The 23,811-nt window shown below is 41.3% G+C and overlaps 1 protein-coding gene across 3 annotated transcripts in view; it reads left to right on the top strand.

Moving 5' to 3' along the window:
- ZC3H12C (zinc finger CCCH-type containing 12C) overlaps nucleotides 1-19,017 on the top strand; it is a 45,924-nt gene extending 26,907 nt beyond the window's left edge. For all 3 annotated transcript variants that reach the window (XM_069808231.1, XM_009918685.2, XM_069808230.1), the window contains exons 3-6: nucleotides 6,919-7,058; nucleotides 9,818-10,052; nucleotides 10,954-11,060; nucleotides 11,823-19,017. In XM_069808231.1, the coding sequence (XP_069664332.1) occupies nucleotides 6,919-7,058; nucleotides 9,818-10,052; nucleotides 10,954-11,060; nucleotides 11,823-13,219 (1,879 nt within the window). In that variant the 3' untranslated portion in view covers nucleotides 13,220-19,017. The remainder of the gene's footprint in view (nucleotides 1-6,918; nucleotides 7,059-9,817; nucleotides 10,053-10,953; nucleotides 11,061-11,822) is intronic.
- The last annotated feature ends 4,794 nt before the right edge of the window (nucleotides 19,018-23,811 follow it).

Below are 23,811 nucleotides of genomic sequence, written 5' to 3'. Positions count from 1 at the left end.
ACACATTTCAGTCAATAGTAGTTCTGTATCCCTGTGTGATGAGATTTAAGCTACCCTAAATTTTCCCTTTACATAAGTGATGTAGACAAAAGAAGGTGATCTCTACCCATCTAGCAACAGCAGATCGTCAGCTCCTCACCCCTACATCTGTCTGTTCTCCAGTGGGTTCTTGGACCTGCTCTTCCCCGGCTTCCTCAGCTGAGCCTGCACAGTCTGGAATGGAGGGAGAAGGTCCTGTTTCTCCATGAGGCAGCAGAGGCAAGGTTTTGAGGTTCTCTTTTGCCCCTTCATCTTAAGAGTTCCCTTTACTGCTGAGGTTCAGAGGGAGGGAGTTCCTTCCGAAGAGAGAAGTATACTGCAGCACATTTGCACAGTCCTTCTCCTTTGCTTGTCCTTTTCAAGGATAAGGTTGGGATGCTGAGAATTGCCTAAAATTGGTTATTGCTGTGATACTTCTCGTTGCTGGAATCCAAGTCAGGCTTTTGCCACCAAGAGGTAAGGAATAAGGAACAGAGTTGTTAGTTACAAAGACAGTGGGAAAATTTTAACTATATTATTCATTTGCTTCTGTTCCATATTTGTTAATTTTCCCTGGCTACCCTGGGTGCCTTCAGACTTTGCTAACATAAAAAGAATGAGTTTCAAATTTTACGTAAATGTATATAAAATTATGTTGAAAACATATAGGCAAAAAAGACGTCTGCTGTGCTTACAGAGAGTGCAACATGAAGATAACACTTATAAGCAAATAATTGGATATTTTATTTGCTGTATTATAATTTTTAGGCAACCACTTTCAGAATTATGTAGGCAAAAGAACTGAAGTATTTTGATCATGTGCCATCTGGGTTTGCAGGTTGAAATCAGTCAATCTTGTTTTAAGCAATTAGATTCTTCTGAAAACTTCACCCTTAGGATTCCCAGGCCATGGAGGTGATGCACTTCAGTTTCCCCTTTTGGAAAACCTTGGCCTGTACATTTAAATGGTGCTTGATGGTACTTCATTGCACAAGGGAAAACACAATGCGAGATAACCATTGCATACTTTATTTTTATTTGTGAGAGGAAGATGCTGATTTGGGGGAATTGTTTTTTAGTTAAATGCACTCCCGCCTAAGACAGGTGTTTTACAGTTTTCTTACAGCTCTCATGCTCAGCTATCCCTTCAGCTGTGGATGTTCTAGGTGCTTGGTGGCATCAGAAACATACACCCAGGCCTGACAGACATGACAGAGACCCCAGTGCCATTCAGGAGTGGCATTCAGCTGGAGGAAGTGTGAGATACCCAAAGGTGCCTAACTAGCATTAGACATCTCTGTTTAGGCAACTGAGTCTTGTCCCCGTGCCTTAATCATGAGGCAGGTCATTTGGCTGTGGTAAAAGGTTCACTGATACCCTGTCTACATAGAAGATTTTCCACAGCTGCAAACTATGTCAACCAAAGGATGGTTTGATTGTCTTATCTATTCCATCTGTCATTTTCATATGGCAATTTAATTGTATATGTATTTTAACAAACTAACAATTTAGCTGCATTAGCCTCTTCTCAGATTGCGTGTTGCTGAGCTTGGTAGACGCAATTGTATCTTGGTACCTTGATTAAGACATTCATCTTTCAGTGGCACTGGCTGTCTAGTTTCTTAGGTTATTTTGAGAAGTCACTTTAAGGAATAGATAAAAATATTTTTCCAACAAGTAATGATCATGTGGATAGGAGCTTGTCACTGGCAACTTTGAGTATAACTTCTCTTTGCCTGTTTTGACCTCTGACTGCTGACTGCGTGACTCTTGCTCGATCAGACACCCACATGTATGTCTGGCTGGCGACTGTGCTTGCCATACTCTGTAGAGTGCCTCGGCACTGGAAGCCTTACAGACAAAAGATGTTTTGAAAGACGTTACAGCTTCCAAGGCTTTTTTTCTTTCAAAGACCTCAAAGCATTGGGATGATTTGTCATGGGCTAATGGAAAAAAAAAACATTTGGGAACTTTCATCCACTTTGTGTCAGCACCAAAATACATATATAAGGAATAAATACAGGCCTGATGGAAGGCCTGGGTTACTGAGAAATGCTTTGGAAAAATTATTTCTGTGATTAAGAAATTAGTAGAGCTTTAAAAAAAAAATAAAATAAAAAGGGATGAGGCTAGTGACAAAGCCAGGCTGCCAGGCTGATGAGTCACTAATATGATACAGGGTGGAAGTTCTTACCTCTCTATGCTATGGACTGAACACTGTTTTCCTGCTATGACATGACAAAAGAAAATAGTTCGGTAACTCTCTAAATTTACCAGGCAGATCTGTGTTTTAGTTTTGTTCTTCTTGCTTTTAATCAATATGCTTTTACATGGGAAGTACCTTGATGTATCCAGATTTCAGCTGTATAAAAACCTGTGTGTGTATTGCAACAGACTTTATGGTAGACCTCAGCTCTAATGTCCCTTGTCATCAATGTGTATGTTTTCTGTAGCTTTCAAAATCTGAGAGCTCCATGTTGGTTTGAATATTGCATTAGAGCACACCAGAAGTCTTGCAACTATTGTAAGTAGTCAGTGGTTTAGGAGTGTATACCACAACTCTTTTCAAGACAGTCACTTGAAAATCTAGTTTGGGGGCTAGGAAGGTAACAGAGAAAATGAAAATGTTCTCATCAGATGTTTTGCCACTTTATACTAACTCTCCTAGCCTACAAAATGCTTGATTGATTTTCGCTCAGGAAGTGTTATACTAATTTTTTTTTTTCATTTAAAAATAAAACCACAGCTATCAACAGGCCAAATATAGAAGTGGTGATAAAAAGAATCATTCATGCATGGTGTGAAAGAAATAGATACTTCTTAAGGAATATACTTCATTTTCCTTCAACTAAAAGTGATAGATTAAACATAGGCAGCAAGCAGAACCAAAGCAGTATACACCAATGTCTCACCCAGGGCTACAGCTGTCATCCTGACTGCTCTGAGCTTTCACATACTTCTAATAACTGGGAAGAGATTTTTAAAAGTAAAGTTTCATGACAAAGAAATACAAACATTTCTTCTCTTTTTTTCCTTCTGGTTAGTTGTAAAAAAGTCAGAAGCAGCAGCATGATTTCAGTCTTTTTACCATATGATGTAACATAAAGCTGATGAAGCACAAAGATCACAAAAAGGAGAGCATCAAATCTGCATGACAACAAAACAGAAGAAAATAACAAATTTTAATTGCATATCTTTTTCACAGACTTACTCACTAATCATTTAAATTTCTTGGAATTTGTATCCACTCAGATACCAGCTTCTGCATGTGTCTGAAAAGAAGCAGAAAAAAATGTGAAGATTTATACGAGCTATAAATCCACTTGCTCAGCAGTGCAGAAAAGCTAGTATGCCTTGTAATGCATTTCCCATTTCTGTTGCATACAGTTTAAGTATATTTAAATTTATGTGCTGGATGAAAGAATTTTAATAGTCTGTATTAGGCAAGAGAAAACTAAGGAGATGAACTGCCTGGTCCTCCCTCTGCCTTTAAAAATGTGGCTTGAATTCCAACCTGATGGAAAGCAACAGGCAAGAATGTTCATTTCTTTCAGAGAGGCCAGGATTTCATTCCAGAAATTATTTCTCAGACTTATGGCAAGAAATGTACTGTTACTAAAATGTAGTCTAACAAAACGCTTGTTTGCCATCAGGCGTGAAAAGTGGTTTTATCCATTTGAAACCGTGGAGATTGTTTAGAGTAGTAACAGTACAGTGATTTCACTGGAATTTAGTAGCTGGAACAAGCCTTTCCTGACTGTTTTAAAATGGATTGCAGTATGCTTATGGTTGCACATGACCTGCTGATAGCATGAACAGTAACTTCTTCTATCAGGCTTTGCAAAGGAGGCCTTAAGGCTGCTCACTGGGTACTGAATGCCCACCAAGTGTCCTGGTTTTGTGTTGTCGCAGGGAGATGTAATTAGACTTGCCATGGCTAGAAATACTGTTGGCCATTTTTTCTATGCATATGTGCACATGCATTTTAAATGTGACATATCTGTGTGTGGTTTGGTTTCCCATTCCTGGGTGGTTATGAAATACACAAAGATACTACTCTTTCAGCCAAACAAGTACAAGAATAATTGTACAGTATAGAACAATGCCTAGAAAAAACATCGCTATGTGTTTTATTATTACAGTGTTATTACAATGTAATAGTGTATTACATGACATTATCATACAAAACAGGGAATGTATTATTGCAGAGGCCTATAACCATAGCTAAACAGGATATTGAGGTACATAGATGTCTTGCTTCTGACAGTGTTCCTACTATAGCCCTATAGGCACAGAAGATGGACTTAAACTATCCTTGGAGTACCCTGTGCCAGCTAAAATATACAAACTTTGATTATTATGGCGAGCAACAATTGCAATATTTTAGTATATGGTTATGTTTCCAGGTCATTTCTTCAGCATCATTAGAAGAGGAAGTAGTAGAGTTCCTCACTTAAATCCAGATAATGTTAGCGGGCTCTTTCCTCCCCCTCTTTTTTTAAAATTTTTTTTAATTTTATTTTTTTGCTTGGGGCCTGTGACCTTGAACACAGCCTCTGCTGAGGATGATGCTTTGTGAGAGGTGTTAGCTGCAACTCATTCTCTCTCAACACGTACAGGTGAACATGTATGCCACCTCCTTTGTATGCTTCTGGAATCTGAAGATTCTTTCAATTTTTTTCTCACTTTTACTGTGGCACTTCATCCATTGCAGAATTACTCAAGCTCCCTCAAAATATCAAGGAATGTACAGCAGTGCTATGTTTTAGAAAGCTGGAAATAGTAGGTACTTTAAAATGGTCCTACTGGGAAAAAAAACAAAAAAACCAAAAAAACTTTCTGGTGGTTTTGTTTACCTCGAAACATGCCAGTAGGAGCTTTTAGGATCGCTGTGGCTGTCCATCATCATACTGTCACCTTCACAAATCACTCCACGGTGAAAGAATTGTCTTTTACCTTTGTGAAAAGCAGATCGTGGCATACCTGCTATACACGCAAGCCAGCCAAGTGAAAAGTAACAGCTTGCTGCAATGCCCCTGTGTTTCTTCTGCTACATAGAGCTGTGGGCTTGGGAGAGACCTCACAAAAGTTGCTCGTCTCTGCCTGAGCATGTAGAACCCAGACTGGCCCCAGAGGAGCCATCTGACTTGTTCTGCAAAGTGTCTGGTGAGGAGATCCCAAAATCCATGGGCAGACTGTCCCATTGATCAGTTAGAAGGCTTTTTCTAAGATACTGCTTAACTGTTCCTTACGCTAGTTAAGGACTTTTCTGTCCCTACCCAATGGGACTATCGTGGGTCGGCTGCAGCTCCCCCCACCAGCAGAATGGGGGAGAAAACAGGAGGAACAGGAGCAAGAAAATTCATGGGTCAAAATGACGGGGAAATTACTCACCAAGTACTGTTGCATGCCAAACAGACTCAGCTTGGGGAATTTAACTTAATTTATAGCCAGTTAACAAATACTTAATTACTGATTCAGGTATTGGGAAACAAAAAAAGACAAATATTAAAATACTTGGGGGAAAAAACATCTCTCCTTTTCCCAGGCTCGCTTCACTCCAAACCCCTGTCCTCCCCGCTTCCTCATCACAGCCTCGCTGCAGACACCTCTCCTGTGCCTTGAAATGGCTGCAGGTGACACTCGGTCCCTTCAGAAAGGCTGTAAGCAGTGCAGGGGGTTGGGGTCAGGACGTCGCAGTTTTTCTGCGCTGCTCCTTCCTTCTCGTACTTTTCCTGTTCTCCATGGGCTGCAAGTCCCTCTGGGGGTGTACCTGCTCCTCGTGGAGCACCTCTCCTCCTCCTCGAGCCTTGGTGTTCCCTCATTCCTTTCTCCTTAGTTGTGGAGCTGGCTAGAGCTGGGCATGCCTGGGATGGGGCAGCCCCTGACCTCTTTTCACAGAGGCCACCCTGCAGCTCCCTGCTACCAGAACTTTTCTATGGACAGCCAATGGTTGATTGCTGTCCTCTATTTTAATTACCTTCTATATATTGAAGATTGTTTTCTTCTTCCACACACTGCCTTTTTTCTCCAGATTAACTAAATGCACTTCCTTCAGCCTTTTCCCATAGGTCTCGTTTCACTTTCTTTTGGATTCTTTCCACTTCATCTGTGTCTTTTGAATAAGTCGTGCCCGAAACTGGATGTAGAAGTTGGCTGAGGACTCATCTGCCTTTAGAAAATTACACAATTGTGTCTCTTGCCTTACCTCAGACTGTTATTGCACAACAGATGCACATCTTTTGTTCTGCTTGTGTCTGATCAGTTTCTGCTTAACTGTCTCTCCACAGCTTCTTTAATACACAATTAATTTTTCCTTCTGAAGTGCAGTACTAAGCAAATTCTTAGTTTTGTTGTGTTGATTTTGGACAGTCTCTCCAGTTTGCCTAATCTGTCCTGCAGTGTGCCTGTTATCCCCTTGGGCTTGGAGACCTTTTCTTCTCCCTGTTCAGATGGGACCTCACAGAGCCCCTGTAGCGGGTATCTGCTGCCTCTTCCCCTGCCGCCATGCGCATCAGTGCTCAGTACTCATCTGGCTGCACATTGCAGTCTTTCATGTTGGTATTTCAGGCCTCCTGCTTTCCCTCATCAAGTCTCTGTGGTGCCTGTTATACCCAGTACTTTAGGTTGGGCTATGAGGATTTTTAACACTCCCTACTTATATTTTTCCTTACTTGTCAAATCTGTGTACAGATGTTTGGCATATCTAGTATGCCTCTCCCACACCATTTTGCAAGTGATGGCAATGTTTGGGCAAGGCTCAGACTGACTCCCAGCTGCCCTTCGAGACCAAGGAGCAAGTGAAGAGCATGGCTTTGAGATCCGCGTTTCACTGTGATCTGCTTACCATCGTAGCAGAAAAAAAAGTCCTATAATAAGGAATTTTAATGTCTGTTTCAGCCATGGGAACAAAGAAGTATTTTCATGTCGAGGAATCAAATTGGCGGTAGACTGGTTTTTGGAAAGAGGCCACAAGGATGTTACTGTGTTTGTGCCAGCATGGAGGAAAGAACAGTCAAGACCTGATGCTCTTATCACAGGTAAGCTCTGTTCCACCTTTGCTGGTTTGTTTGATGCTTTGTGCAGCATGAGTGCTACTGCTCAAATGAACAAATCTTTAGAAATGAAAGACTATAATAGAAAGTATCTTTGGTGTAGTAACTTCACTGTGATCTTCAGGAAGGAAAAAGACTAAGCAATGCTCTCTTCAAGTCCTCCTTTTCTGCTTGCCTGACAAATTTTCCATTAACATTGCTACTTATTTCCTGAAGAAGGTAATTTCTGTTTTTTAAAACTGTTATGCCCATGTAGCATTGGCAGCGAAGAGGTTTGAAGTTAGTGGTTCACTGGGTGATCTTTCTAGTGGTGAGCACATTCTGCCAGACTAGTCTGTCTGCCGGTCACCTGCAGTGAGTCACTGCCCACGCATGGGGTTACAGGAATTATCCTGACAGAAAGGGAACAGTTCCCCTTTTCATTGTTACTATTAACAAGTGAGACAGCTTTTGAAAATTTTAATTTTGAATGTGTTTATCTAGAAAAAAAAATTGGTGTATAGGTGTTTATTTCCTGATCAAACTAATTGATTCTGTGTGCAGGCTGGAGAGTCGTCCTCCCTCTGCCCTAAAGTTGAAGCAGAGGAGAATCTGGGGTTAAAAAAAAACAAACTAGAATTTAGGGAGGGAGAAGGGATTGGGGTTTGGGGTTTTTTTGGGTTGGTTTTTGTTTTTTTTTTTTAACTTGGCTACCTTGAAAGCAGGGGAAGCTTTTGAGAGTAGTAGCTATGGCTTCTAAAAGAGTATGGAAGCATGTTTTGATTACCACATGCATTTTCAAGTGTCTGGAAAGATCTTCACAACACTTCATTTCATTTTCTTGATTGCTACTAGACTATATCATGTTGATGCAAGAAAATGTTTGGAAAGCTGCTGTTCTCCCCTCATCACAGACAGTGTGCAGCCTTTCTCTTGAAGCCTTTCTCTTTCACTGTACTAGTGTTTGAGGTATGAGAAGAGCATTGGCTAAGTAGAAAAGATTTGGCTATTTAGAAATAAATTGTGACATCTGCAAGCTGTGGACAGGGCTAGAAGCCCCAAAAGGATTTTCAAGAAAGTAGCAAGACTTAGAATTGACCAGTTGTCTAGCAATGAAAAATCAGTTTGCCATGTGTCATCATGGACCCTGAAAATGGGAGGAAGATCAAAGCAGGTTATATTCTGTAAAACAGACATTCTTCAGTTTTCTTATCAGGATGCAGGGAGCCTGTTTGCTACTAGCCTTGAGAAATACATTGTGCTGACACTCCGTTTCCAGAGATACACACCTGAAATGTGTGGCCACCTGGAATTTTGGAAAAGTCTTAGATGACTAATGTGAGGATGGTTCTAGACTGTCAGTATTCATGAGAAGCTTCTTGGACTAAACAACAGCTGCATCTTTCTTATTATTACCTACCAATCATTACATGGCAGATTTTTTTATTCTTTCTTAGTGGGGAAAAAAAAATCACCCTCCATCATACTCCTACTCATCATTTACTGCATGGTGGGGGGTGGGGTGTGAATACAAAAAGGTTGGATCTCATTTAAAATCTTTTGCTTTTTCTACTAAGCAGATAAATGCTTGTATCAAATATATTGCTTATATGTAATATTAATGCTGTATTTCTTCCTGTTGGAGTCTTTGTTTTTTTCCTAGATGGAACATGTTCCCTGTTAAGTTTCTTGTGCTACAAAACAGTTGAGTTATTTGAGATCTCAACCATTATTAAAAGCCGTGACTCATATTCACTGCGCAAGCATCTTCTGCCATTTTAGATGTTGCTTAGCTTTAGGAGAATCAATACAAGGGGTGTGTGCCCCAGTGCTAGGTACAACCTCCTTAGTAGCCTGAGCCCATCTTGCAAAGCTCCTTGGGATCTCCAGGTTCCACACAAAGAAAGAGAAAATGCTTTTGGATAGGTGATTGACAGACTGTGTAGGAAAAGAAGGAATTACATAAAATGTTAAACATGCTTATTTAGCAGGATTAAAGAGAAATCTGTTTGGATTTGATAAGACCTTGTATATAAATTTGTAAACCTTTTAAGGAAAGATACATGCTGAACTATTACTGGAGGTAAAACAAAAACCAAAACCACATTTGCTGTTGGTTACAAGATGGCATCAGAGGTCTTTTTAGGGGATGCTGTTAATGTTTGTGAAGATCCTGAGTGTTTGTATAGAATGTGGGTTTTCTAGTCCTTGAGGGTACTAGTAGTAACCCATTCTCTTGGTAGGCAGAGACCTTTATGAGACAGTCCCATTAACATGAGCTACTGGAATTATTTCAAAAGATGTTTCTTGCTGGGTACCACAAAGACCTGGAAGAGGTCTGTCTTTACCAAGGAGCTCAGTTACGGGAAACCCTTGGCTGTACTTGGGTGTAGCCGTCCTATTCGCTGAAACCTTCAGTAATGTTTAAAACCACCCCTTCAAACAGAGCTTTTCACAGACATTTTGATAAGTAGTGTTTCTTTTGAACCACAGCAACATGAACAAAGTCCCCTGTGTTAGTCCTAGAGAAATGGTGTGGAGAAGGTTTTGATTTGTTTGTGGGGTTTTTTGAAAGTATTGCCAGTTGCCTGCTGACTGTAACTTCAAATATCATATATCACACAACTTCTGCTGGACTATAACCATTTAAGATATGTTTAGTCCTAAATGCTTGGCTTTTCTTCCCCAAATCTAATATCTTTGGAGATTAAACTACTCTCTTTTCCTTTTTTTCTTTTTTAACTTTTGATTCTTATTCCTTGTAGATCAAGAAATCTTGCGTAAATTAGAAAAGGAGAAGATTCTGGTGTTCACACCATCCCGCCGAGTGCAAGGGAGAAGGGTGGTATGCTACGATGACCGATTTATAGTGAAGTTGGCCTTTGATTCAGATGGCATCATTGTTTCTAATGATAACTACAGGGATCTAGCTAATGAAAAGCCTGAATGGAAGAAGTTCATAGATGAACGCTTGCTGATGTATTCATTTGTTAATGACAAGTAAGTCATTCTGTCTTTATATGTGTCACTAAAATAACTGAGGAAAGGACAGTTTGAAGACTTGTATGAATTTCTTATGTTACACCCAAATTGTTAGGTACATGTAGGAAAACAGGAGGAATAGTTGATCATAGATTTGGTCTTCTGATTAAAAGTATTCGAAATCTGGTTTTTGCTAGAGCTTTTTTATAACAGTATTTTTATATTTTTTATGCAATTTTAACTCTTTTCGTGTATGCCAATGTGTATGCTATATTTGATGTATACTATGGTATAATATTCCAGTTCTCTTGATATACTGAGACAGCATTTTTGAGTGCCTGTGGTTAGACTCCTAAATACTAGAGTCATAGAAAAACCCATGTTGGAATGAACCTCAGGAGATCTCTAGTTCAACTGTCTGCTTAGATCCATCTAGGGTATCTTCATACCCTGGCATACAGATCAACTGCAGTTATTACTGATGGCTTCTTGTAGTGGGAGGGACTTGGTACTCTGCCAAGCAGACACTTGTATTTGAGTGCCTAAATACTGATGGAGGAGTCCTAGACAATCAGAACAGTTTTGCAAAGTTAGTTGTGGCATTTTAAGAAATTGCTGCCCTTACTTTCATTTAGGAATGGGTTGTATGCAGCCCTGGTTTGCCACAGAGCAGTCAGCAGAGCTAGACTAAAGGTGTCTGAAGCAGACTAGGAGTGTCCACACAGTCTATTTCTATGACTCATCTCTCAGGCAGTACCTGCAGCAGAAAGGTGGCCTTTCAAAACAGCTCTCAAAATACCCAGGCTTAAAAATGTCAGCATGGCAGGTTATGGTGTAGGACATAGTCATGAGGTTCTTGGTCATTGCATGAGGAATATAAAAAGGCTTGCTTGCTTCCATAATACTTTTTGCTTTATAGATTTATGCCTCCTGATGATCCTCTTGGCCGCCATGGTCCAAGTCTGGACAATTTTCTTAGGAAGAAGCCTATTGTGCCAGAACATAAGAAGCAACCATGTCCATATGGTAATTTGATTTAACTTGTCAGTTTTTCTGTACTGCTGGGACTGGGAACCAAGCTCCTGCTTTACTTTAACACTGCCAAAAATAAAAGCTTTTTAACAGAGGTTTTTACATTGTTATCTTAACCTGAAAATGGTTGAAATAATGAACTGATGGTGGAAACTGAAGTGCTTTTTTTTCATGTGCTAGTTAGAGAACATTTCTGTCTACCAGCTGAACTAAAGGAGCATAAATCGTTCGTAGGAATAGATCCAAAACAGCACCTAAATTCTGCAGGTTCCAGAAAGCCTTTTTCTAATGTGATTTGGTCATAAGACATCAAAGTTTTCTTCCAGAAAATTGACTGAGCTGTTAGAAGTTTAGCTACTGAGCATCCCTACAGGGACACCACCATCTTGACTGAGCTGAAACCTGCTGGTCTTACGACTCTGTGGGACTTTCCTGTTAAGTTTTCTGCCTGTATATCTCCTTGGCCCAATACAGCAGGTGTGTACAGACACACTGACAGTGTCATGTTCAGCTCAAAATGTGGCTGGTAGTGTTGGTCTGCCTTCTTGAAGCACTAGCTGCAGCACACTACCACTGCCTCTTTTTCCCCACAATACAAGAGAGGAGACCTTAAATCTCACCCTGTGTCACACAAAACCATTTGCAAGATCTTTCAAATCATCAGTAAAACTTTAAATGAGGGGCATTTCCATTGTTTGATGATTAGCAGATTTTGGTTGAAGGGTTTTTTTTATCTGATTATGTTTGTATTAATAGGGAAGAAATGTACCTATGGACACAAATGCAAATACTATCATCCAGAAAGAGGAAATCAGCCTCAGCGATCTGTAGCTGATGAACTTCGTGCCATGTCTAGAAGCACAGCTGCCAAAACTACAAGTGAAGGAGGACTGGTAAAAAGCAATAGTGTTCCCTGTAGCACTAAAAATGATGGCACTTCTGAGCTGAAGCGTGCTGCTCCAAAGAGGCAATCGGATCCTAGTATAAGGACTCAAGTCTATCAAGACTTGGAGGAAAAGCTTCCCACCAAAAACAAATTGGAAACCAGGTCTGTACCTTCTTTAGTTAGTATACCAAGTTCCTCTACTGCAAAACCCCAAAGTACTGCACCTTTAACTAATGGCCTTCCATCCGGAGTTCACTTCCCACCTCAGGATCAAAGACCACAGGGACAGTATCCTACAGTGATGATGGCAACCAAAAATCACGGAACACCAATGCCTTATGACCGGTATCCAAAATGTGAGTCTCCTGTGGATGTAGGGTATTACTCTATGCTGAGTGCATATTCAAATCTAAGTATATCTGGTCCACGTAGTCCTGAAAGGCGCTTCTCCGTGGACACAGATTATAGGATTAGCTCTGTAGCTTCCGACTGCAGCAGCGAAGGGAGTGTTAGCTGTGGCAGTAGTGATTCCTACGTGGGTTACAGCGATCGGTCTTACATGAGTTCACCTGACCCACAGCTAGAGGAGAACTTGAAGTGCCAACATATGCACCCCCATGGCCGCCTTAACACTCAGCCCTTCCTACAGAGCTACCACGAGCCTCTCACACGAGTGCAAAGCTATAGTCATGAAGAACCAAAGCATCACCACAAACCTCCAATTCCATACATGGCTGTGCATCTACAGCATCCAACAGTCGGTGCTCGTTCTAGTTGTCCGAACGACTACTCTACATCTCAGAGTTCATCACATTCAAAGACCATGCATCTGGGCAGAGCCCTCGTGTCCACGAGAATAGACAGCATTTCAGACTCGCGTTTATATGATAATTCTCCATTAAGACACAGAAAGCCTTATTCTGGCCAAGATGGGCTTGGAAGTTGGGATAGGCAGAGTTATGGGATGGATGCATATGGCTACCGCCAGACCTACTCCTTGCCAAGTAACCCCACACAGCCGTGTTACGAGCAGTTTGCCTTCCAAAGCTTACCTGAACAGCAGGACCAGACCTGGCGCGTACCATACTGTGGAATCCCGCAAGACCCTCCAAGGCACCAAGACACCCGGGAGAAGGTTTACATTAACCTCTGCAACATCTTCCCCCCTGATCTTGTGAGGATCGTTATGAAGAAGAACCCTCACGTGACGGACGCTCAGCAGCTCGCTGCAGCCATCTTAGTGGAAAAATCTCAGCTAGGTTATTGAGAGATGATGCATCTTTGTGGTGTCTAGTAGTTTTCAGCTCAGCTCTAATGCTGAGGGAGGTTTGCTACAATAGCATTTGGGATCTCCTTCTCAGCAAGGAGGTTATATAGTAATCCATTTATGTGAAATACTGTATCATGGAGTCTGTATGTATAGCCCCATGCATCGGAAGTACCAGATATGTTTTGTGTTCTAGTTTGAAAATTTTTAAATGGCTATTTTCACAGCTGGAGAATGTTCCAGTTTAAATTAATATATATATATATATATATATATATAAAAAAAAAAATCTGTGGTCTCTGGTTATAATCTTTGGTGCATCAGGGGTTTATATGCAGCACTTTCTATCCTTGTTACATGTTGGGATTTTTAGTTTTGTTTTTTAACTCGCTGGATGTTTGTCCTTGGGCTGCATGGTATTAAAACAACCTGCAGAAAGAGGATTTTGCTACTTCTGGCAGGCAATTTTCAAGCCAAGTTTTTGAACTTTTTACAACACCATAAGTATGTATGTATGTTTGTTACTGTGAGCTTTTATGTGCTATAATCATCTATTTATAGGAAACAAAGATTTACTACAGCACTGACTTCATTTTTTTTAAACAAATAATTAAGTTACCAGTTAACAGTGAAATGGGTAACAATATATTGGTAATTTATAGTATGGCACTTTTCATTGCTTGCTTTGTTTTGTTTAAAATAGTTTGTTGATGCAGTCAATTAGGAAGGTCAGATGCAATCAGAGGAGGAAAAAAATCTTTTTCATTTTTTTCTTTTTTTTTTTTTTTTTTTTTAACTTATGGATAAGGCAAAAGCCTTATTGCTTGCTTTTCCCAGGTGCTGAGGATTTGCAGCCCCCTTTGAACCTAATATAAGCTGCAAACACTCAGAATGTCCCTAAACCAGGCCACCCTGTTTCAGTTCCCGTGTGTTGTTACCCAGCTCTGTGTATTTATGGTCAGTAGAAGGGGGCCTGAAATAGTATGGCCCCGTTTAGTTGTTTTATGTGTTTCTTCTTTGTATTGCTGCACAAGTGTACTGGATAAAATATGCTTTTCATAAAATATTTACCTGTTTTTAAATGAATTTAATTATCTCAATGCAAGTTTTGTATTTAAGATACTGTTTGATTTTTCTTGCTATTTATCAAGGCTGGCCTGAAAAGGTTTTGTGTGTTGAGGATATGCAACGTTTTTTAACTGCACTATAGAAATGATATTGTAGCTCAAAATAATAACTTAAACTTTTTTTTTTCTTTCTGTTTTGGTTAGTGAGGGGAGGGTTGCGGGGAGAGAAGATACTGTATGTGTTCCTGAAGTTAGGTTTTGGCCTGTTGCATCGTATAGGCCTGATTCTTGCCACAAATAGTGTAGTTTTAGAAACAGACAAACCAAGTCTGGTTTAGTATTAGTAAGGGATATTTCTGGTTTTAAGTCATGGGTTTTACTAGCACCTCGTAAGCTTTTTTAATTTATATATATATAAAATAGAAATAGATTTTGCAATTGATGTCAGATGTACTTATGTGACTGCCAACAGTTTTAGGTTTCCATCCATTGTAACAATGTTCAGTGTTAAAAAAAGAAAAATCACTAGTTTACACTATTACTGCTGATAATTTTGGTACATTTGCTGGAATTTAAAGTAAGGCCCTGAAGAACCAGAAAGTACCTTTTACGGTTGATACAAATTGTATCTTTTTAACTGAGAACTATTTTGATTTGTAGATTTAGTAGAAACAGAAATGCATAACTATAACTAGTCTTTTGGGCAACATTTTATCCCTTATTTAAAAATTAGAGATTTCAGACATAGAATAGACTTAGGCAAGTAAAAGTAGGTATTTATTTAGGTGTCTGTCTGGATTTCACATATTCAAAAAAAAAGAAACTATTGGCATCTTCTTCCTTCTAAAATCTTTGTAGTGGGAACTCACTAAAATAAAGGTAAAATGCTGCCTGAAAATGATGTCCAAGCACCTTTGAATACGAAGATGTTTTCACTACTTGTGTGACACCGTGTGTTGCAGCGAGTAGGGTTTGGGTATACAGTAAATGCTTCTAAAGAGCATTGTGCTTATAGACATATCCAATAATCTGAACCATGTTCAGCAAACCAATTCAGGATGTAGTGCTCATGCAGCTTCCACTGCTGATGGGCTGCGGGATCTGCCGTCACCTGTCCCTGCGGCGATACTGGCGGGGCTCTACGCCATCTGTCCTGCATTGTCTGTTTAGGGAGAGGACCTCTTCACCTGTGGCATCAGTATTTCCCTGGATTTGGTTGGTCGCCATCCGTAGAGCATGTTATAATGTAGAGATCGATGCAGCACTGACGCTGAGGTCTGGACTGGGAAATGGGTCTCATCTTAGTTGTACGCTAAGATTTTTTTAAATTGAATTACACTTAAGTACTACACCATAGTGTAGATGTAGCTGTTTTAATAATGCAATTACTCTATTTGTGTTTTTAATGGGTTTCTACATTTATTTTTTTATGTAGGAATTTAGGTCTGCCAAAAGTTGAATTCCTTTAAGCATGAACAGAAACATGTATGTAATAGAGGCATTTTGTCTTTTTCCCTATCATGTGAGCATCAGAATGCTTCCTACCATGTACATGTAGCAGTCTGGCCTAGAGTACTGGATCAGCAGGGCTTAGCCACGTTGTTCAAACGGTGCGAGGAGATGCGTGGGACTGCGTGCTGCAGCGCCCAGACCTGGGTTATCAGTATTGATTGCCTCTGCATACGTTTAATGCAGTATTAAATCCCTGAAAGTGTGTTGATTGCTAGAAAATTCCTGTAATAGGTTCTGTGCTTTGTACTCAAGCACTAAAAATGCTTTAAAAATATAAGAACAGGGGTAATTTGGTGGTTTTTAATGTTGTGCAATGATGTGCTAGTTGCCCTTAGACACTCTTACGTTGGGTAAAGCAGATCTGCTATGGACAAAATATTGTCCTTGATATTTCCTTTTTTTTGCTGTGATCTTAGAGAGAGTGAGGAGTTGTGTGTGAACTCCTCCATGATAAAGAGATCAGTCTGTATATTTAACAGCCTTTAGAGAGGACACCAGTAATAAACATGAATGCAATGATACCGGTCAAATACTACATTTGTCAATGTAATTGCATTGATGCAAATAACTGAACTGTAACATCCTGTGTTACTGAAACAGTAAAGGTAGGTCAGTGACACTGTCTTTGACCCAGCTGAGTGCTAGAATTGCAGTGAAGGGTTAAGTACCTTCAAGTTAGGCCTGTCCCACTGCAAAGAAGAGGGCAACACTTTCCTTGTCTTCAGTACTTGAGAGTTGTTTTGTTACTTAGCAGAAACTCTGTATTTTTAGATACAATCGCAAGCTATTATAGCTGCATCAGTAATAGTATATAGATACACAGTATTTTGAATGCATTTACATTGGGCACCTGCCCACAACTGTTTTGTATACAACAACATGTTGCCAATATTTAGAGGTTTTTAATATGTCCCATGGATACCTAATTTGGAGCTAAATATGCCCAGGCTATGACAGTATTCATCGCTTTGTTGTCTTTTTTTTTTTTTTTTTTTTTTTTAAATAGGTGTGTGTGCATATATATGTATATACACACACTCACATATACTTGGCAAGTGGGTTTAAGACTACTGCTAATAGTCTGAGGTTAAGATCACATCTTTTCAGGTGTACTATTTTCTTTGGCATGTCTGAACTGTAGCTTGGTCCTTCACTGCAAAATAGCTCTGGGGAGAGCCAAAAGCCTGATGTGTTTGCGTGATGCCCCAAAAAGAAGGCGTGCCAGTCTGGTGAAGCCCTTGAAGGGGACTTTTGCAGCCTCAAAGTATGTGGACTGTTGTGGAGCTGTTGATGATCTGCTGTGAAAGTCATAGCTAATGGTGAACACTTTTCCAAAAAAATCAAAGCTATTGTTATAAACCAGAGTACCTCACTTGGAACGGAAGCTGGAGGCGTTTGCCGCAGCAAGGTGAGCGCCAGAGGACTAAATGCCTTGGATGAGAGATATCACAGCGTCTTCCCTCAGTAAAAGACTACCAAAACATTTATCAGTTGATGGTTTGACCAAGGTATTTTCGATGTGTAAAGCTTGAAAAATGAGACACAATGCTTTCATACTCCCTGGAGCATTTAGAAAAATACCCAACTGACTTTTCATTGCTACTGAAAATTTAAAATACTGTGCAATTAAAGAGACCATTTTAAAAAATAAAAATAATTTAGAAATTATTTATTTTGATTTACAGTGTGACTCTTGCTAATTTATTCCTTGCATTATAAGGCTGTGGTGGAGTGCCGTTTATGTTTATTTATCATAGGAACTAAAACTGCCAAGAGGAAAAAACAATAGATTTAAACTTAAAATTCTATGGCCTCATTTTGTTTTTTTATAAAAGGGCTGAGGTTTTATAAATGTCAAGTCATGTGTTTTATATACTTTGTAAATTTTAGAGAAGTATAGTTTAAGACTTTGTTCAAATTAAATATGTGTATGCACATTGTTTAGACTAACCATGTAACTAATCCTAAAATCATCTGTGTTAAATGACTGTTCCAGCTAACCTTTTGTTAGGTAATGTGAGAGATGTTCAGACTTTATCTTTAGATGTTTTCGAATACATTTCATATAATCTTAAAGTTTCATCAGAAACTGGTGATCTAGTCATCTAATCACATGTGAAATGTCTGTTTGCATGTGAATCGTCCTACCATATGCTGGGTTTTCCTTGCAGTGCATTACAAGGTAATACACTGGTACATGTCAAGTATGTAGGAGATGTTTATAAAGGCACTATCAAATACAGTGTGTTGTTCATAGTTACGAATATGCTTTAAATAACTTTCTAGCTTCCATTTTCAGATCTTAAAGGGTTGTCATAACTTGTGCGTGAAGTGTTTATTACTCTGTCTACTCTTTAAGCTAAATGATTGCAATAGTTCTCGTCCCCTCTCTTGGACTTAATAGCTGTTGGAGGGCCCAGTTTCCTGAACACTTACATGTATGCCTGACTTGAGCCCAAGTACTCGCATGGGCTGATTTTAGTGTCATTAGAGAAGCCCAGAGTAAAACTGGTGTGTGTTTAAGTGTGGGAGGGCTAGGCTGGAGCACAGCTGGGGAGGTGCCTGCTCCCAGAAGGAGGGGAGATCTCACTGGTGCTGACAGGTCATTTGGTCAGAATTGCATGTTGTGGTTGTTGGGAACTCCTACAACCCAAATCTACTTAGATATTTAAGCACATCCATCTTCAGTGTTTCAAAGGTGTAACAATCTACGCTTCACCTTGTAAAACAAAACCTCTCCACTTTTTGTAGAACAACCTTTTTTCTTTTGGTCTCAGATGAAGTCTAATTTACCATCTTAGGTTGGCTGGTTGGTTACTTTTTATTTATCTGAATGACATTCTTAATGAAACTGATATTTAAGAACTGTTTTACCAGCATATTACAGAACATCCTGCAAGGAAACAGAAATGCAGATACAGCAGCAATAATTGTGTTTTGTAGTTCTTTTCCCCCTCATTATCTCTGTACTTGTGTTGAGTAGGTAAGATTTTAATACTGTCCTGAAGTCCACTCCAGCAAAAGCATTAGTTAAAAACAATGTTTGGACTACTTGATAAAGCAATTGTCAAACTGGCTCTTCATTCCTTCACTGGTTGTTCTGTATTATTTCTGTGATGTGACTATTCACATCTTAAAACCACCTTCTACACCATACAAAAAAAAAAAATGTACATGGATTCTGCTTTTAGAGAAAAAAATAAAGATTCATTTTCCTTATTGATGGGCTGGTTTTGTTTCATAAAAAAAAAACCAAACACAAACCACAAAAAACCTCAAGAGCAGTGAGTTATAGACAGCTTTGTGTTCCTGTCTGCACAACAAAACTGCTCACTTTCAGTAAATTTACTCAGGGAGTTTCAAACATATAAGTGGTTACAGATTGTCCGTTCATTTTTAATGCTATAATTTGTACTTAATAGGCTGTTTCCTCTCAGTTTGCTTACTAAGAAAACTAAAACTCCGGGGTTAAGTAGCCACATCAGTCATTTAGTAGCAGAATTTGGATTTAGATGTTGTGTCAGTGGACCTGGTCTCCTTTCAAGTACTGCTACACATCTATTCATATTCCACTGTGTAATTATTAGTGGCCTAGCCCTGAATATCATGGGGTAGATAGAATAGTTATCTGATGAATGCAAAGATACAGCAGAAGCTGCTATAAGCTGTGATGAAATGACTACTGAGAATACACAGAGCTGTTGAATTGTATTTTTGCCAGATTGCAGTGCCTGGCTAGGGCCAGCATGCCAAACTTGCTGGGACCCTGTTCCTTCCCTCTCCAGCCCTACATACAGGCACAGGCACAGCCTGCCAGCCCTGCCACAAGGAGCGAAGCGGGGCGATACCAGTGCAGATGCCATAAGCATTTGGCCTAAAAAACCCATAGTGTTGCCCTTCATCAGTTGTGACCACTGGTAATTTGCTTAATGCAAATGTTTTGCACAGCTGTGAACATCTGCTGTTTTACTGTATCCAGCCTGAGCATATCATAGGACTGTGCCTCCTTTGAGGGCAAAGGGAGGCACTGGAGTGAAACGTGAAGGTCCCTCCCCAGCAGCTGGGTGGAAATACTACAGTGACATACCTCCAGGGATGCTGATCTCAAAACTCATCATGGTGTGCATGAACCATGACTGATCACATCGGCAGAGGAGCGATGGGAAGCTGCATGCATGTAATGCAAGGCGGGGGGAGGGAAGCGCATCCCTGGCTTGCAGGGTGAGGTGGTCCCATCCCAGGAACTACCTGTGCTGCCTGCACCACCCCCGGTACGCTGCTTGGCTTCAGAGGGTGGTTCCTTTGCAAAGCTCTGGTGTGAGGCTGCTTGGTCTCTAACGTACCGTTTTGTGCTTGCAGTGCTTTTTTCTGATCTGCTGCTGGACTCTGAGCACTTCTGCTGCCTTGCTGTCAGAAGTCAGGCTGGGGTATTGCTGGCCCAGGTGCTCCCGTTGCCTTTCAGCTCAGCTGAGCCTTCACGCTCGCCACATAGAAATAGATCATTTTTTTTCTGTTTGAATTCTAGCAGCTACTTTTCTGTAAATCAATGCTTGGAGCTTGAGCAAAGACTGTGTATGTAAACAGAGAGAAGGCTCAGGGTGGATGATGACATCTCCAGCAGGAAGTCTCTCTCTAAAGCATTTGCATTGTGTCTCCACATGATAGATCCAGAAATCTTCTATTATTTGCAGTAGTAGATGAGGAAATTAAATAGCATGGTCTGCACACTTTCCCTTACACTTTTAGAAATAGTATCATACTATTCACCTGGCAAGAAAATGCAATTTTGGAGGGCAGAGGCTCCATCCCACAAAGCACAAGTACAGGAAGGACTCACTTTATGGCCTCAGAGGTGCAAGTTAGTTCTGCTGTATTTATCAGGCTGAGCAGCACTGCCTGAAGACTCTATGTGCATGTCTCCAAAGGGCCCGTCCTCCTCTGCTTGACCAGCAGCCTCCACCCAGATGAGTTAAGGAGAAGACAGGTTGCTTTTCCTGCAAGTCACTGTTCTCTTGAAGACATTGCTTAGGGTAAGGGAAGAGAAAAAAACAGCCACATTTCATTCATTTCTGATGCAGAAGCAAACTGCAGGCAGGAGATAACGTTGACATTGCGGTGCTCCAAAGCTGAGAGTTGTAACTCCAAAGATCTGAGGAGCAGAAGGTAGGGTTGGGTGGATGTCCAAAGTCCAACCACAACCATCAGTTTGTTGTCCCTGCAAAGAGAGCCTGGGGCCTGGAGCATGTCCAGAGCTTGGGTCATAAGCCCAGTACAAAATCTAGTAAACACATTATAACTATTCTCTGTCACTCCATTGTTTAGCACACTGAAGTTATTTATTTTATAAAGGAAAGAAAGATAGTTGCTGCTTCGCTGGTTGCATTGCTGACTTCCCTGTTTGACTCTTGACCATAGGATGCTCCAGCTTTTGCTCTTGAGCTGTGGGATGGTACCTGGTGGGGGATGCTGGGTGACCATCATGCTCTTCGTTCCCCTGAGGGGAGCAAGCACCTCCAGAGCCCAGCTTCTGGCTGCAAGTGCCCTAAAAATTGCATAATTACTGAACTCTGTGCTTATGTTTATACTTGTGATGCTGCATTCAGCCCACTGCAGCACACAGAAGTAAAGATCCATACAGTATGCTCATCAGTGGCAGTGTTCTTAAACACTGAGGGAAGTGCAGTAGAAGTGCTGATCTTGACCAACAAACTGCTTTAAACATCAGTATTCCCAGTTGTAACTCTTCTCTTAGTGAGACCTCACAGCCACTACCAGTTGTGCTCATTCCTTGTTTTTTGAGGAAACCAGTATGCTGGATAATTCAGAGGAATGGCAAAGCCACAAGTGTGATTTGGCATGTCCCTGAACATGCTGGTTTCTTCATAGGTAGTTTGCTGGCACAGGTTGGATTTAATTTTATGAGATAGATTGCTTCAAGAATGCCAAATCCAGCCTTTTTGTTGCTCAAGACACTGAGCTGCTGGTACTTGTGTAATCTGGCTTGGTCTCTTTGGATGGTGGTCACACGACTGCCTGAGGCCTCTCCTCTGTAGCTCCGATTTCTCCCTTGGGCTGACCAAGGAAAGCGAGTTTCCCCAGTGCAGTCAAGTCTTTAAGTCCCATGAGGATCTGCTTGCCTGCATCACACAAGGCAGACTTGGAGAGTCTGTTTGCAGGTTACAAATTTCTCTTGTGATGGCTTTATCAAGAGTCCATGTGAGCCTGACAGGCATCACAGTGGCTCCTGACGCAGGTTGAAGTGATGTTACGTTGGAGATGAAGGGGGTCTGTCAGTCATCCTGGAGCTGAAACTTGAACTAGACAACCCGCGTGACCTTGTCTCGAGGAGCTACAAGAGAGGCTGTTGTACAACCACACAGGGATGCTCCTTGCAAGACCATTTCCAAGCAGGACAAAGTATCACTTTGTCTGCTCCAGGCAGCATTCTCCAGCCTTGCAGGATCTTTGACCTCATTCTGCACTGAAGAAATGGATGAGAGATTTTCTGCTCCAGTACGTGAACTGCCCCCTTTGCTCCAAAGGTTTGCTGTGACTGTAGAGAAAAGCTGGCAAGGAACTGGGCACATTAGGAGCACATGCATTAAATACCACCATCATCTGGTCTTCAGCATAACAACAGAGGAGTTGTGTTCAGGACCCACACCTGAGACACCCAGCATGGCAGAAGCAGCAGCAGAAGTGTTGAAAATGATTGACATTTCCTCCACCGATCAGGTTTATCGCACACCCTTGTTTCACTGCACCTTCTCAACCACACCACAGGCTCCCAGAGGGAGTCCTACAGCCACCAGCAGGAAGGAGCTGCTGCCCTGCATTGCTCTGCCCATCCCTGGGGATGTCTCCAACCCACAAAACTCTCCAAGGAGAGCTTGGAAGAAACTCCAGGCTGAGGAAGACCTGCCCAAGACCAGCTTGTAGGAGACCAGTCCTCACTGGAGTCCCACAGGGCAGGACTGGGGGTGGGTAAAGGAGCAGGGGTGCCCCACTCTCACCAGGACCACCAGCTGGGTACTGGGCAGTATGCAAGAGCACCCCGTGGTAGGTATGCAGAAGATGTTCCTGGTGTCACTCTATTTAATGGCCTCCATAGGAAGGGTTGGTTGTCCGTCCCCCATTGAACTTGCCAACAGCAGCAGGTAGGTACAACAGAAATCAAACACTGCTATTAATTTACATGAGCTGGGTGAAGCATAAGCAAAAGGAGCGTGGGGGATAAGGAGCTGGAGATAAGCATTTGCCAGGCAGGTTCCTTAAGGAAATCACCTTACAGAGATCCCCAATTGCACCCTGGAACCGGAGCTGTCGCAGTGGTTTGGGTGACATGCAGGCTGAAAAGGGGAAAATTGCATTGGGATCTTGCCAGGGTGCTTGGGAGGCAGGGAGAAGGAATTTGGTTTTCATCCACCTATACAAAGCTTGCAGGTATGCACAAACATGGATTTAATTTATATTTTGCCAAATTCAGAAATAGAATTTTTTTTTTATCCCCCTCCCCCCCCCGGGAGGGAAAGAACTGAATTCAGTAGCAAAACTCCCTGTGTCGGGCAGTGTGTTTTCCTACCTGCTCCCCCACCTCACAGACCACAGCAGCAGCTCTTGCTGCTCCAGCAGTTGTTGGTGACTCTGGCATGAGCCACATATTTGAAGACTGACTATAACCACTGACCTGCTGGGGCTCAGACCGAGTTAAATGTTTTTCTGGGGGGGTGCAAACCACAGTGGCCCTCAGCACTAACCTGCCCCCAGCGTTCACAGGCTGAGGCTCTGCCCTGGTATCATCACGGTCACCATGGCCAAGGAGAGGCAGATGCTCCAGGAACTGCAGAGAGGGATGATGTACGAAATAAATCAATAAAGAAACATAACAAGAAGAAATGAGTTTCCCTTGGCTCCTTCTGCAACAAAGTGATTTAATTAATGCTGAAACTCTGTGCACACAGGACACAGCAGAGCTGCTCACGGTTGGCATGGGCTACATCTATAGAACTATTT

This window comes from Haliaeetus albicilla, chromosome 20, assembly GCF_947461875.1.
Source record: "Haliaeetus albicilla chromosome 20, bHalAlb1.1, whole genome shotgun sequence".
Taxonomy (NCBI): Eukaryota; Metazoa; Chordata; class Aves; order Accipitriformes; family Accipitridae; genus Haliaeetus; species Haliaeetus albicilla.
The sequence above is the reverse complement of the archived record's forward strand: the minus strand, read 5'-3'. Positions and strand labels throughout refer to the sequence as shown.